This window comes from Callithrix jacchus, chromosome 17 (assembly GCF_049354715.1).
Source record: "Callithrix jacchus isolate 240 chromosome 17, calJac240_pri, whole genome shotgun sequence".
NCBI classification, from domain to species: Eukaryota; Metazoa; Chordata; class Mammalia; order Primates; family Cebidae; genus Callithrix; species Callithrix jacchus.
Window position 1 is genome coordinate 55,911,142 of NC_133518.1, and position 16,875 is coordinate 55,928,016.

Consider the following 16,875-nt stretch of genomic DNA (forward strand, 5'->3'; position numbering starts at 1 on the left):
TATGTTGTAAATTTCAGGTCATAAAGGTTTTGCTGACATGAGGATTGAGTGACAGTTAAGTGCCAATCTGCAGCTAGAATGTAAACATGATCCAAGGCAAGGAACATCAGTCTTTAAATCTTGGGCTTCACCTCCCCTTGCTCATATGCTCTGGTCCTCAGCATGAGATGCTCGTGGTGGCCCCAAAGTCTTTGAGCTATCAAGCTAGTCAGCCTGTTTCCACAGAGATGAGTTATATGGGTTTTCTAGTGATTGGATTGTTAGCTAGAGAGAGTTGGGATTGGAGAACATGGAGAGGCAGCCTGGTATGAAAGGCTAAGAACAGGCTGTAGGATCAGACAGAGCTGGGACTGAATCCTGCCTGGTTCTGCTATTGCCTCACTGTGTAACCTCTCACCAAGTATGCAGAGCATGCTGAGTCACAATTTCCTCCACTGCACACTAGGGATACTCTCACTCAACTTGCAGACTTAGTGGGAGATTAGAGATACTGTTTGTGAAGTACCAGGCACTCAATCTGGCACATAGGAACTAATGGCAGTTATTATCATATGTGACAATTATATAAGCTTCATCCTGCTGTGGGGTTCAGTGCTCTACCATGAATGAAATGACACAAAAGACATTTGCCCCTTTCAAAATGGGTAGGCTGGTGAGTTTAGTGTATTTTGGTCTTCTATAGTAAAGTCTTGTCTTCATAGCAAAGCTGTCAAGTATGACTATAATTGTTAGAAATGACCAAACTTTTATTTAGCTATTAAGCTGGTAACCATCATTCTCAGCAAACTGACACAGGAACAGAAAACCAAACACCGCATGTTTTCACTAATAGGTGGGAATTGAACAATGAGAATACATGGACACAGGGAGGGGAATATCACACACTAGGGCCTGTTGAGGGCTGGAGGACTAGGGGAGGGAGAGCATTAGGAGAAACACCTAATGTAGATGATGGGTTGATGGGTGCAGCAAACCACTACGGCATGTGAATACCTAAGTAACAAACCTGCACGTTCTGCACATGTACCCAACAACTTAAAGTATAACAACAAAAAAAGGGGAACGAAATCCAACAATCCAACAATACTATTACTAACCAGAAAAGTCTCTTTCTCACTCAATTAGAAGAATATAGACATCATTGAAAAGCTAGAAGCCTAAGTGAGGATTGCCCTTAGTGGGAATCTACCCATTGCGGGAATGCTACAGTGCCGCGGCAGCCACTGGGAGCCACTGTGGTCACCCTTCAATACAGCTTGCAGTGTCTATGTCCAGCAGTTAGAGAGAGAAACCAAAATGCTGATACACTATGAACTCAGAGTAAGTTTACCAAAGATGATGGACTTGGAAGAAAGAAAGAAAATAATTCAATTTGGGTTCCTCCTGTGTTAAAGCATATAAGAAAAAGGGAAAGCAGCAGAAAATGGAAAGCAAACTGATGGAAGCTGGACAGTCTGTACTGAGGCCCTATTACTGGAGTGGTGGCATCCTGGCCTGAGGAGGGATAAGCTAGTGTGTAGTTTGCTGTTTTTTGACACAGGTATAGGACTGGTATAAGAAAGATGCTGACCAATTGTTGCAAGTCTTCCAATAATAAAACCAGGGGGAAACAACTTCAACTAGAACAAGGTGACAGAGGCTGAAAAAAAAAACTTCTGAATTTCGGAGTATTGCAGGCTATATCAGAATGCTAGGATAGGTAGTGAGCCCTGCCCACAGAGTTGAGGTGCACACATGCTTGAAGCATGGGGTTATGAATATGTTAACAGTTCATGAATATATTAGCTGACTCATGTCTAAATAATTTTAAGTGCTCTTACTCCTTACTGCTCAGAATCTGTCAACGGCCAGTAATGTAAGGTCATTCGAAGTCTGTTAGAAATGGAGAATTTCAGGTCCCACATTAGACCTACTTCATCAGAATCTTATCAAGGTGGCATCTTAAATATTTTTTTTAATTTTTAATTTTTGCGAGTACATAGTAGGTGTATATATTTTTGGGTTACATCAGATATTTTGATACAGGCATGTAATGCATAATAATCACATCAGGGTGAATGGGGTATCCATCACCTCAAGCATTTATCCTTTGTGTTACCATCATTCTACTCTCTATCCCCATGAGTTCAATCATTTTTATTTTTAGATCCCACAAGTAAGTGAGAACATGGAAGTCTGTCTTCTGTGCCTGGCTTATTTCATTCAATATAATGACCTCTAGTTCTGTCCATGTTGTTGCAAATGACAGGATCTCATTCTTTTTATGTCTGAATAAGACTCCATTCTTTATATGCACCACATTTTCTTTATCCACTTGTCTGTCAATGGACACTTAGGTTGCTTCCAAATGTTAGCTATTGTAAACAGTGCTTAAAAAAACATGGGAGTGCAGGTATCTCTTCAGTATACTGATTTCCTTTCTTTTGGGTATATATACCCATGAATGGGATTGCAGAATCCTATTTTTAGTTAGCTTAATTTTCAGTTTTTGAGGAACCTCCAAACTGTTCTCCATAGTAGTTCTACCAATTTACATTCACACCAACAATGAACAAAGGTTCCCCTTTTATTTATTTTTTTAGAGACAGGGTCTGGCTCTCTCACCTAGACTGGAGTGTAGTGGCAGAAGCATCCTCCACCTCCTGGCACAAGTGATCGATCCTCCCAGCTCAGCTTCCTGAGTAGATGGGACTACAGACATATGCCACCATGTCCAAATAACTAAAATAAAGACTGAGTCTCACTATGTTGTCTAGGCTGGTCTTGAACTCCTGAGTTTAAGCACTCCTCCCTCCTTGGCCTCCCAAAGTGCTAGAATTATAGGCATGGCCACACCTGTCAGGGTTGCCTTTTTGGAGACATCATCTTGGTATGGCACAGGCTGGAGACCATGGCTGTTTACAGGCTGGAGACCATGGCTGTTTACAGGCTGGATCACAGCACACAGCACACTGCAACCTCAAACTCCTGGCCTCAAGTGATCCTCCCACCTCAGCATTCCCAGTAGCCTCCAACATCGGACTCTAGAATCTTCATTTTTAACAAGATCTTCAGGTGAAGTGTATACTTTTCTCCAATAGAGGACTCTGCTACCCACAATAAAAAGCAGTATTTAAAATTCTTAAAATAATCATGAAACTCTTTTTCCATAGCGTAGCTGACAGAGAGAAAGCTGTCTGATGATCACATTTTCTTTCTCACTTTTTCAAATGTCATTTGTTAATTGCCTTATTGAACATTTCCAAAGATATTCATTAAAAGTTGTTTTTATAAACATCAGAAAATTAGATTTATAAAGTTCTTACTGAGGCAAATAAACTGATATCCAAAACTGGCCTCTTTTTCAGCTAATTCATGCATAAATATTATGACAAGTACAGAATCAGTTATGATGGGTGCAACAAAATAACATAAGATTTGAAATCCTACTACTGATTCAAGTGTGGCCTCAGTAGACTGATCAGTGAAAGAGAAGCCAAGGACTGGATTCAGGGCTGGACTCTCACTGCCAGCTAGCTGGCTGTGTCATTCACCCTTCCCGGGCCTTGGCTTCCTCATCTGCAAATAAAGAACAACTAGGTTGATTTCTAGGGCTTTTACACCTTTAATATTCTAAGATCCTATGAGCTACAGTAATCTCAACAGGAGCATGGGAAATCAAATTCTCCTTAATTAATTTTATTTAACCATCCCATTATCTGTATGACTCATCAGTGAAAGGCCAAGCTGCTGGAAACCAAGGTGTCCAAATACCAAAGAGATGAATGGAAACACCTCCATTCGGAGCAGGCGGGTATGGACATTAGAGCCCAGAAGGATGAGCAGCTCATGTATTCCCTGTAAACAGCTGGCAGCTCAGCCCAGCTGCTCACAGATCAGACTAGTGTAGGTTGCTCACCTACATGCAATTATGTATGAAGTACGGTGTATCTAAGAATAGCCTAAGCTCAGCCACAGAGATTAATACTGTCAGTGGCTTTCAACTCACTGTCAGGACGACAAGAAGGGAGTAACCATAGCAACACAAAAATCAACAGGTAAAAAACCTCTTCTAAAGTTGACAGGAAAAGTTTAGTTTTAATAAAACCTATTTTCAATTCCTGTCTCTAAACCTTTGAATTCAAATAGTTCAATCACTTGGAGGTAATAAAATTAAAATTTTGGTAGTTTTGACAACACAAATGGCCTTCTAGTTTTGAGTTCCAGAACTGTGAGGAAATACTGTTAACCTGTCAATTTTACTACTTCTGCAAAGAGCCATTTGAACAAATGTCATTACGTTATTTTTGACTGAAAGGATTTTTCTCTGTATTTGTTCTGCTATCAGTTTAAAAACAGCCTTGAACAGCGCTTGACATTTTAAGATACTTATTGTATGTGTGACAAAAACATAGGGTTATACAATAACAGCAAAGATAGAGAAGCAACATAAGTGTCCAGCAATGGATGACTAGATGAATATATGCCACATACACAAAATGGAATACTATTCAGCCATAAAAAAGAATAAAATCATGTCTTCTGCAGCAACATGGATGGAACTGGAGGTCATTATGTTAAGTGAAACCACTCAAATATAAAATTGTGTGTGTCCTCGCTTATAAGTGGGATCTAAATAATGTATACACATGGACATAGAGTGTGGAATAATAGACACTGGAGACTCAGGCGGGAGGGTGGTAAGGGATGGGAAATTACTTAATGGGCTCAGTGTGCACTATTTGGGTGATGGTTCCACTAAAAGCCCAGACTTTACCACTATGCAGTATATCCATGTATCAAAACTGCATTTGTACCCCTTGCATTTATACCAAAAAAAGGAAAAGAAAAGAGAAAACGTAAGGTGTTCAGGAGTTCTCTTGACATGAATGGAACTTAGTGAAAATAATAAAGGATCTGGAGAGTAATTCCTAGAGTAAGTTTCTGAGACAGCTCTCGCAGCCACCTCGGTAGCCTCCGCCCCAGTACATAATGGAGGTTCCGCAGCCCTTATGTCACTAAGTGCCCCAGAGGCATCATTAAGTTCTGACAGTTATTCTTGCTCAAGGAGCTCACACACCTCATCTTAGAACCAGCACAGCCCAAATGCCAGCATTGTTTTGCATAAGTTGATAGAGGAATATTCAGTTGGGTAAGGGGAAATGTGGTACTAGTCCAGCTCTTCAACTAACCAGTTGAGGGCCCTGGACAAGTTATTATTCAGCTCTATGGCTATGGGCTGGAAGAGTTTCTCAGATTCTTCCCTGAGAAGAGACAGTTAAGAGTTAAAGGGAAACGGGAGATGACTTGTATTTGACACCCATTTTGGGCCATTCCCAATACTAGGGTTTAAAAATATTTTTTGGCAAGGAACTGGCAAGATAGATGGAGAGAAATGTCAAGTACATATGTGTTGACATATGAGGACACATTCATAAGCAGGCCTAGCTAAGGGACAGACCCTGGGTTCAACCCTAGATATTTTTGATGCCACATGAGGTTGTCTCTGTTTCTCAGACACCACTTCACCACTCTTATGAACTGGCTTTTGCCTGCTATGTATAGAGGTTGATCCCCAAGTGCTAGTTATGTGCACTAAAGTCTTCTATTTTCTAAGCATAGAAGAGTAGGTCCCTTGGAAAGTCCCTCTATAACCTTCCTTTTATTTAGCCAACCACTGTTAACAGTATTTTCATACCAAATATATACTGTTTTGCCATCTGCTGTTATCACCTAATATTCTATCACTGACATCTACTTATGTTAATAAATATTTTAATCTTTATAAAGATTGAATTATATTACACTATATTATATTAAATCCCTTACTATGAATATTTTAGTCCTTCCAATTTTGTTCTCCTTTAATAATCAGAAAGAGAAATACATCTATGGAAAAATATAAGGGTATTAAAATAATTTTTTTAGGAAACCATAATATGTTAAAAAACAAATAAAGAGCATCAACTTAATCTTCGTGTTTTCCTTAAATCTTTGCTTAGAATCAAAGTTGCCTTGCAATCTAGGAGCGTCCTTTAATTAACCAGCGTTACATTATGCATTTGAACTGAAATGTGTATCTGTGGGCCTTGGGGCCAGGAATTCTTGGTAGCATCCCTCAATTCCACTTTAAAAACGCAGTCATGCTATTTATATAAAGGAAGAAAAGTCAACAGCTACGTGAACAAGTTCTGTTTGAACATGAAACATACACAGAAAAACAAATCTAGTTTTGCGGTTAGTTGAAAATTCACAGCTGGTATAGGCTTTTCTTTCCATTTTAATTAACGTGTTTCCCCCTCCCATGCAACAAGAAAATGCTCTTTTAGTGCTGATTGAAAGACCAAAGTCAGAGCAAAAGCTGTTTGAAAATTCTGAGGCTTAAGTAAAGCTGCTTTAAAAGCTGCTGTGTGTACCAAGCAACTTGGACATTTCCTAATAGGATTTTGTAGAGTTCCAGTAACTCTTTCTCCCCATCACTTCTTTACTCTCTTACTTTGGTGAAAACTAAAGTCAAGTAATGCAAAGATCATCCAAGTAGCCAGAAAAGCAAAAACTACACATACATTTTAAAATTATATTTAAATAAGTAACCATAATTAGTCATATAAAATATATTATTTATATATAAACTATGTTTATTAGTTCCTTTTGATGTATTTTAAAGTACAATGATACTAGATAAGATTCATATAAAATTAGGTCTGTAACTTATTACCCCCATTTTTCTAAGAGAAAGAGAATGAGTCTTTTTTTCAAAATTATTTTCTTCTCTTCTCTTTCCTCCCTTTGCCTTGTTCTCCATTTCCTACTTAGTTCTTTAAATGCAACCTTTATCTGCTCTTTACCAGACACTTCCTACAGGGCAAGCTTACCTAACTATGTGCTTGCATAAAAGCTCCAGAGCTGGAAATCTCTCCCACCCAGAGATTTATTTGAGAGATAACAGTCAATTTACAACATCAAGTATGTCCAAGATGAAACTCTCCCTCTACTGGAGAGTATCTCAGACAATAGTCTACAACCTAGCTCTGCCTGTGCTGGTGCCAGCTGGACCTGGTAGAGAAAGCACAGAAGCCACTGACACAGACTCTTATCTGCTCGCTCCTTCCCTTGTATGCTGTTCATGCCAAGGCCCCCTTTAAAACCTGTGTTTTCTGTCCCCAAAATGAGGTGGTACCTTTAAAGGCAGAAGGCTGTACTTCTTCCCCTAAGTTAAGCTATGGAAGAAAAAGCCTCCTCATACCAGAACTCACTCTTGTTAATTGGATCCTGCAAGTTGTGAGCAGCTGAATCGGTGACTTGGTCATAGCTCTATATGAATTTTTAAAATAATCATCAAACAGCTTATTAATAAACAGAGTCTGTAAGAGATCAAATGTGACAGGGTTAATGTTTCTTGCTGTGATGAGAGATACTACCCTATCAATCATCTACCAGAGTTTCTCCTGCTGTTTTTTCCTTGAGTCCTTTCCCTGCAGGTGTGGTTGAGAGGGTAGGAATACGGCTGAGGGTAGAACAGGACCCAGCCAGCTGCTAATAAGACACTGTCAGGCAGCCAGCCATCTAGATCAGCATCTCTCCAAATCTTTTAAGAGAACATTTATTATTTTACTGAGGCCAGTAGGTTTAGGCTATACCCAAATGACAGCCATGTTGTCACTTGTAATTGCTTAGAGCTTGTTGAGGTTTAAAGACAGAGTTTACCTCCAATGAAGGCCCCAGAGGCCTTGGTGGATTCTCTTTGGTTCTGCCTCAGAGGTGGGATGCATCCTGATTTCTTACAATACCTGGTATTGCCTTTTCTCGATGCTACAGAGCAGCACACTGGCCATTTCCATGAGAGTACATGTCTTAGTTTCCTAATGTACTCATAAACTACCAATCTTAGACACTGGACAGTCAAGAAACAAAAGATGTCCATAAATGGGCTAAAAAATAGTAAAAATGGTGCATGGCAAAAGCTTTTGTAAGCAGCATGGAGTTACAGAAGTGATTCATACATGAGCCAGCGTAAGATATCTCTAATACAAGATATAAAACCTTTTACAAATGCAGAGCAGTGCCTGAAGACTTTCCAATATGACATGCATGACCCCCATGCAAACTGAACTTCCAACAGGAACATTTCTTAGAATATAAGCACAGTCAGAAGAAAGAAAAGGTCATGCATTTTAGGCAGGTGGTTAAAAAGTACATTTTTTTTAAAAAGAAAGAATTGTCAAAATAATGACATTAGTGATTACTGACAGGTTGGTACAGTGGTATAGCTGATTATTTGATCTTAAAAACTCAATTATTTCATTTTTGTTTGAGGTAAACAGACATTTACAAAGGACAGTATATCAGGAGTTGAGATTTGTAGTCAGATTGCTTTAAAAATTTATTTTTATCATTTTTGTTTAGAGAAAGAGTCTCACTTTGTCACCCAGGCTGGAGTACAGTGCCACAATCACAGATCGTTGCAACCTCAAACCCCTGGGTTTAAGCAATCTTCCCATCTTAGCCTCTTTAGTAGCTGGGACTATGGGCACATGCCACTATGCCCAACTAATTTAAAAACATTTTTTTTTTTTGGAAGAGACAGTGTCTTGCAATGTTGCTCAGGCTGGTCTCAAATTCCTGGCCTCAAATCTTCCCACCTTTGCTTTCCAAAGTGCTGGGATTACAGGTGTGAGCCATTGCATCCAGCCTATAGTCAGGTTGCTTGATTTTGAAGCTCCACTCAATTTACTAGTGATATAATCTTGGGGGCATTTTCTTAGTTCTTCCATGCCTTGGTTTCCTCATCTTATAATGTAGAGAGTAATAGTACTTCTATTATATGGCTGTTGTAAGGATTAAATAAGATAACTCATGTAAACAGCTTAGCACAGGGCTGTTAATAGCCACTAAGTAATGCTAGTGGCTATTACTGTGATGACTCTCATTGTTCCCAGGGCCAGAGTAATTCACTTACCAAGATGACTGTCCATCACCTTTGCACAGTATTTGCACATGGCATCCAGGTCATTCAACTGTCCTTGAAGGAAGGAAATTTGGGCTTCTAATTCTTCTTCCTAAAATAAAGGGATAAACATATGGAATTTTTTTAGAGACAGTCAAATAAAATTTGTAAAGTTTTCTAAATGATCTAGACTAGTTTAAAGAAGCATGATATCTTTTTAAACCTAGACAAATCAAAACAGCAACTGCCACCACGAACAAAATAGAAAAAGGGTAAAATGGAAAATTTTAAAGGTCTGTACTTTTCCTAATTGAATTCTAGCTTTAGGCCATGTGTAACTATTTGCATATACAATCTTGTATTTAAAATGTGCACAATATATCTTCAATAAACATTGAGCAACACAAATTAAGAGGGCAATTTGCATTTCAGTGGACTATACTTCCTAAGCAGCTGGTACAAAAATACTATTTTTTTTTTCACATGTTTGGGAAACCAAAGATTCCCATGTTTATAAGACAAATCTCTAAGCCTGGAACCTGGACTCTATTTGAAAAAAAAAAAAAAGACACATCTCATCATTTTCTAGACAACAATAATCTCTTAAAATGTGAGATTTCCTAAAGTGCTTGGAAAAGTGTTGCCCCAGCAGCCTATAAATTGCTGCTCAAAGTTAGAGCTAGAATACAAGAGAGGATATTGTCAGTGTTGGAATAGGCTAGAAAATTGATTTTCCAGTCTTAGATCTACTTGTACTTTTCCCTAAGAATCCTCTGTATCATTAAAAATGAAGGAAAGAAAAACCTAACAAGGTATCCTTTCTCTTAGAGAATGAGTATTATTTGACTTGTACATGGAAATTAATAGTTGAAAAGGTTACTTCTAGATGTATTCCATTTTAACAATACGCATATGCAGCACTGAAAATTATTGTTTTTAACTGCTGCCTGAAGAACTAGCCCTTAGGAATAGGCATTGAAACACTCAACACAGAACAGACGTAGTGCCAGGCATGGTGGCTCATGCCTGTAATCCCAGCACTTTGAAAGGCAGAGGCAGGCAGATCACTTGAGGTCAGGAGTTTGGGGCCAGCCTTGCCAACATGGTGAAACCCTGTCTCTGCTAAAAATACAAAAACTTAGCTAGGAGTCGTGGTGAGCACCTGTAAAGCTACTCAGGAGGCTGAGGCAGGAGAACTGCTTGAACCTGGGAGGTGGAGGTTGCACTGAGTACTCCAGCCTGGGAGACAGAGCAAGACTATGTCTCAAAAAAACCCCAAAAAAACAAAAATCCCCAAAACCAAACAAAAAAAACAGATGTAGTAGTAACAGCTTTAAAAACAAATTATTATGAAATGTCTACTGTAGGATTATACAAGCACGAACCACATTCTTTACGTATCCTACAAGTGCAGCAGCCTCTCCTCCAATGCTCAAATAAGAACAAATACTTATTTGGCTTAGCCCAAAGGATAATTAGAGGTAATTTTGGAGGTGGGGTTGCCTTCCTTACTCTGCAGCTGAGCATTAAGGTAGAAAAGGATGAGGCATTTCAGGGCATTTTTCTACTTCTTTTTCTCATTTGTTTCTGCACAGGCTTGAATTTCCCTGGTGATCAGGAAACTGTGGGAATCAGAGAAAGAAGGCTACATCTGCTGTTTAATAATGGTTGCAGTTAGTCGCCAAAGATGGCCACCATCCATTTCTTTCCTCCCTGACCTTGCATGTTGCTCCGTTCATTACTAGGTAGTATGTATTCGCCCTGTCCTTGTATCTGGACTGGCTTATGACTTGCATTGATCCAGAGCATCTAGCAGAAGTCAAACTGCTAATATTGGCCTAGTTTAAGAGGCTTTCCAGCTTCTTCTTTCATTAGAAGATAGCTACCACGCTATAAAGACGTTTAGGCTCCCATACTGAAAGAAAGGAGAGAATATATGGAGAGAAAGAGGCCACACGAGAAGCACAGAGGTTCTAGACATGTGAATAAAGTTTTTCTGGACTTTTCAGTTCGACCCAGCTGAAGCCAGCTCAGTGAGTGTCCCAGTCAATACTATGTGGAGCCGAAGACAGAGCAGCCTGAGCCCTGGTCAAATTCTTGATCCAGACCTATGAGGGGAGTATTAAATTTTGGAGTGGCTTGTTGTGTAGCAATAGACAACAGAAATAGTGGCAGAATGAAAATAACACTAACTTAGCATATAGCATGGGGAAACCTATGTTCTGTCCTGCCATTAATAAGTCATGGGACCTTAAGTAATTCTCTATCCACTCTGGACCTAAATTCAGTACTCTCAGGTGAATGGAAAAGTTAGAGGTTTTGCTTCAAAGGAACTTACAAACTAGTAAAGAAAGTTGTATGGCTGTGGTCTACTCTACTGAACCATTTACCTTTTTAGTTTGCTGCAGACACAAACCCCAACTAGCTGAGTCTAGAACTGTACTGAGGCCAGAGTTTGCTAGTCTCTTAAAAAGAAAGGGCCAATCTATGGCCTGTGTTTTGCCTTACAAGTGGCTACCAGTTGGGGTGCTGACAGCCCAGAGTGGACAAGGGGCACAAGGAATGCAATGCTTCTTGGCTTAAAAACATGTCTTCCATTTACTCTATGCATTAGTTTAATTTGGATTAGCCACCACTTCTTTTAAAATACAAAAGCCATTGGAAGCTTTAATACCCAGCAGTCATTCGTACCTAAATGGATTTATTTTCTTTTGCACAGGAAAGTAAAATGGGAAGGAAGAACTTCATAAGACACACTTCACAAGATGTAGGCACAGCCTGTTGGCGGTGAGGTGTTGAACAGCTGGTAGAAAGTATCAACTTAAAGAGGACCTCTTTCTCAAAACATTTTATTACTCTAGCAGGAGCTTTAATAAAGACTGTGATGAGACTGGGGTCCTCTAGCTTGTATAGTTAATGGGAAGTCCTAAGAGTTTAGCAGTCCAGGGCACCTGCTGGGCGAATATGCGGGGATATAAAAACACACATTTCCATGTTTGCAATTTTTGCTTAGGGCTCTAGTGGCAGCCACTGAAGAGCATCTTGAATACCTAAAACCCAAGTAGATCTTGACAGAATCTGTTTGTCTCATTATAAACAGATGGAAAAAGACAACTTTGAATCATTTAAACCTTATTTTTCAAAGGGATAGTTATATAAAAGCCAAATACATGAGATAAAAGAGGACTCCTCTGGTTGAAGCAGGCTGAGATACCAAAAACTTTGTCCATTTGGAAATTTGACATCCAGTATATTATCCTTTTAGAGTTTGCTTAATCTTAAAACATTTCTAAACCTTTCAACTATCACTCAGACTTTATAAATAGAAATGGAATCACTTGGAGGCAAAAGGGTGGCTTGTAATTTATTCTTCACTATATTATATAATTACAGATAAAAGAAAGAGCCAAGAATCAAGCTTCTAAAATTGTGGGAACTGACTTTACATTTTTATCTTAGCTTCTCATCCTCCACACTCCTCCCAACTAACAATGCTTTAGACATTGACAGCTTTAGTTGTTTTCATTAAATTGGTCCTCTGTAATAAAAATGCTTGACTAATTGCCTTGAGGTTTTATGAAACTGATTAGTTAGTATAATTGTTATGTGTAAATAAGACACTGAAGAGAAATGTTTCTTATATTAACTTTTAGTGTGTGTCGTGCCTTCCATTATAGGAGGGCGTAAGGCAGGGAAAAATGGAATGCTGAAATAGACACACCTGGGTTCAAATCCTATTTCTCTCAGTTATTAGCTGTATAATCTTGGACAAGTTCCTTCATTTTTTGGTTTATTCACCCCCACCTGGAAGGATTGGGGAAGAACAAAATGAGAATATATGGAGAACACAGCATCTGGCACAGAGCAGGCACTCAATAAAGGTAGTTATTCTTTCTTTTAAAAAAAATTGTTATAATCAAATTAAGACAGTGAAATTGGATTTTAAATACAAAGTTTTATGATTCACTGTTGGAAAACATTAGTTTCTGGTTTAAAAACTTTATGTAGCTTAGCCCAGAAAGATTAATTAAAGCTAAGAGCCCATTACCATCTTAAACTCTAGATAGCAAATTAATGTGCAAGGCGAAAAATTGACTGAGGATGATGAAGTTGGGCCACATGCAGGCTACAGTGTGTAACATCAATCATACTTGGTGCGCTATAGGAAAGGACCGGAAGATGAGGGCGACTCTATCAGAAGAGAAAAATAATTACCATCAAATCCCTTTATGTTGATTATAATATGCCAGACACTGAGCTTTGCTGTATTAACACGTTTACTCTTCACACAGACCTTTGAGGTAGATTCCCTCATTATCTCCTAAGTGAAATATGGTCTACTCCTCTGTAGGCCACATCCTCTGGAAATGCATGCTAAGGTTTAGATAGCTCTTTGAGAACCCAAGTCACTTGCCCACTACTCTCATTTCCTCCCTGTGTACACATTTCTTCCTATGCTTCATTACTATGGTCCTTCCCATGAATAATCCCCCTTTTTCCATCTCCTTTAACTGAGATTCACCAGTTGTAATTTGAGTCCTAATGTCAAATTGCTCATTAAATTATTTTCCTTCAAAAACATTCAGATATGATTGGCTGTGTTGTTTTGTTGTTTACTGAATGATTGTTTGACTAAATAATCTAAAGAAATCATTTTTTGAATTTGCTTTTTAATAAGTGGTATTTCTACTGCCATTCTGCCCCAAATAGTTGATGCATCATTATACTTCTATTTAAATGCTATGTATCTCAGTTGTTCACATTTAATATGTCAATTTTATTAAATGATTCAATGTCTTCCTATTTATTTTTTAAAAAGAGGACAAACTTTCATAGTTTATTATTTGTTCACTTATTAACTTATTAAAAAATGATGTTCATTTGTATTGTGTGAGGCCTTGTGTAAAATACAATAATGATTAAAACATGGCCTCTGACTTCTAACCTGCACAGAAAGCCAAGAGAGGTATAAGATTACGTTCCGTAGAAGAGACATGAGAGAGGATTTCTCACAATTCTGGAAAGGGAAGATGATTTCAATTTGTGTATGTGGAAAGGAAAGGAGGCTTTCTAGTATTTTTGAGGGATCCTAATAAGGAAAGATGTTTTAGGAGTCAGGAAAGTATGGCATCTGGGCAGCGAGGCAGTCACTGAGCTGAGCCAGAACACGGGGATAGTAGGAGCTGAGGTTCAGCAGAAAGGCCTCCCCCTTCCTTTTCTGTTCATCCCTGTTGCATATTTACTTCATATCATTATGTTCTGGGGGTTTGGGTTTGACATGCAGACTGCTGTGGCCACTGCCCCCAACACACACCATGCTGACAGATGATTATACAGGCTGCAGTGGTGTTTCTGCCCATGGACTAATTCAAACTCCAGGGGAATAGTGAGGCAGGATGGCTCTGAGGTGGGGTTCTGCTTAGCTTCTAAGTGGGTGTCCTCAGATCACAAGAGAAGCAGACAAGGGAACCAACACTAACTGTAGGCAGCAGGAACAGGCTAAATATAGCAACCAGAAGACAGGAAAGACGCCCAGTCTTTCTCGAGCAGATGGGTGAACGAGAAGTGGGAAGTAAAGGAAATTGAAAGTCTCGAGGAGAAAAAGTGGAAAGGCCACGGATGTTCAGAGGAAGCTGTGGTGTATACAAGGGCAAAACACATACACGGTGTGAATGAAATCCAAGTCAGAAGCATATGGTATCAGCAGAGGAAGATACCACCTGAAAAAATGGAAGAAGAGTCCAAAGAAGACCTTTTAAGACTATTATAATAAGTGGCATGAGGTGTGAAGCTGTACAGCCATACTGGTGAACAAGCCGGAATATAAATCACAAGCTTTAAAACCAGTATAAACTAAGCTGGACACTTACCTTCTCTGTGATTCTGACCAGATAACAAAGTTCTTTGAGCCTCAGTTTCCTGTTTACAAAACAGTGACAATAATAGTTTCTACCTCATGTGCTTGTTGGGGAAATGAATTGTATGAGGTTTTCCAGATTAAATACTTTGCATAGTGCTTAGTTTATGGCAAACACTCAGTAAATGTAAATTTTGTTGTCTCTGAATTTTAATACAATCCTAGAGAGTTATTTCAAAGAATTATGAATGCATGCAAAAATAACTCCCAGGATATTTATCACACATTCATATATACAACTTACACAAATATTGGCTTATGCACACCAAAGAAATCCTAAATGTCTAATGATGGGTGATTTGGGTAACTTCTGGAAGATTTATAAACAGTATACTATGCAAACTTTATTATTTATTTATTTTTTTCTGAGTCAGAGTCTGGCTTTGTCACCCAGGCTGGAGTGCAGTAGTGTGATCTTGGCTCACTGCAACCTCTGCCTCCCGGGTTCAAGTGATTCTCCTGCCTCAGCCTCCCAAGTAGCTGGGATTACAGGTGCCCGCTACCACACCCAGCTAAGTTTTTTAAAAAAAACATTTTTAGTAGAGATGGGGTTTACCGTGTTGGTCGGCTGGTCATGAATTCCTGACCTCAAGTGATCTGCCTGCCTCAGCTTCTCAAAGTGCTGGGATTACAGGCATGAGCCACTGGGCTCAACTTATGCAACCTTTAAAAATATCTTTATAGGAGAACATTTAACAATAACATATCACATACTAATTGGGAAAACAGGTTATAATTATGTAGTAGGTAAAGAAGGATTCTGATAAAAAGTATGTACATATATATGTATGTATGTATGTATGTATGTATGTATATGCATAGAAAAAAATAATGGAAAGATAGTCACTAAATAGTTTATATTGGTTTTCTTAAAATAGTGGAATTATGGGTGATATTTTTCTCTCCGTTTTGCTAATTTTCTGTGGATTTTCTACATTAAAATTGGATATTTTTACAGTAAGAAAATCAAATAATGCAAATAACATAATAGAGAAGAAAAAAGTGAAAGGTGATTGCTAAGGGGAAAAAAGAGGTAACTGATTCTAAACCAAGCCCCAAATAACATTCTATACTCAAAACAAATCTGTACTTTAAATGACACTAAATACTAAGAAAAACTTCTATAAAACAAATTGTAAACAAGGTAAATAATTAGCACATTTTGTCCCATGTGCAAACCCTGAGTACAGTACTCATGATAAAAGGCTTCCTTCGATGTGATTAAAGTGAGAACATCAGTGACTGCTGCTCTTTATGGGTTGCCCAGAAATAAAGTGTTTCTTAAAGATATTTTAAAAATAAAAATGCTTACAAATCCCCCAGTAAATAACAGTTCCCATTTTTGGACAGGATGTAAACAAACAAGTTAAATGGAAATGGTCTTCAGACATTTTGAACTGAAATTCAAAGCTCAAGATGTCAAATTTATGCTATCAAATTATATCATTTCAGAACTGGAAGTGTCTTTGGAGCTCATTTATTTCAACCCTTTCTTGTTTACAAGTAAAGTAACTTTTTCTGGCTAGGTAGCTGGCCAGTAGCAGAAATCCCACTAGTAGGCTTCCTTGTTTTTCAGCCTACCTTTCCAGGGACACTGGAGTTGTGCTGAAAGGATGGGTTTTCCTAACAATCACTGAGCCCTTTTCCTTCTACCCCACATCATCCTATACTAGCAGTACTCCTTCCTATTGAAGGCTACAGCAAAGCCACTAAAACCTAAACTCAATAGGATTTTGTACCACTTTTCACTCCTTTAGTTTCCTTCAGAAACTTGGATAAAACGCTTATATTAAAAATACCAACTCCTTATAAAGTTAAAAATTGCCTGTGATAAAACTGGGGTGGCCAGGTTGAGGCATGAGTCAGGCTCTGCCAGCCTCCCTGGCTTTAATAGATAGAGATCATTCCAATCCCTTCTCTGCTGCAGCCCAAGAAGGGCTGCAGGGATAGACCCACAAGGTCAGGTACAGGGAGAAACCTTTATTTTTCCCCCGCCAAAAATTTCTCTACCAAATTGCTATGTGACTTATAG

The 16,875-nt window shown here is 38.7% G+C and overlaps 1 protein-coding gene across 50 annotated transcripts in view; it reads right to left on the reverse strand.

The window, feature by feature from the left end:
• Positions 1-16,875, reverse strand: part of TBC1D5 (TBC1 domain family member 5) — a 562,606-nt gene that overhangs the window by 18,779 nt on the left and 526,952 nt on the right. For all 50 annotated transcript variants that reach the window (XM_078354367.1, XM_078354358.1, XM_078354366.1 and 47 more), the window contains one exon: positions 8,939-9,038. In XM_078354367.1, the coding sequence (XP_078210493.1) occupies positions 8,939-9,038 (100 nt within the window). The remainder of the gene's footprint in view (positions 1-8,938; positions 9,039-16,875) is intronic.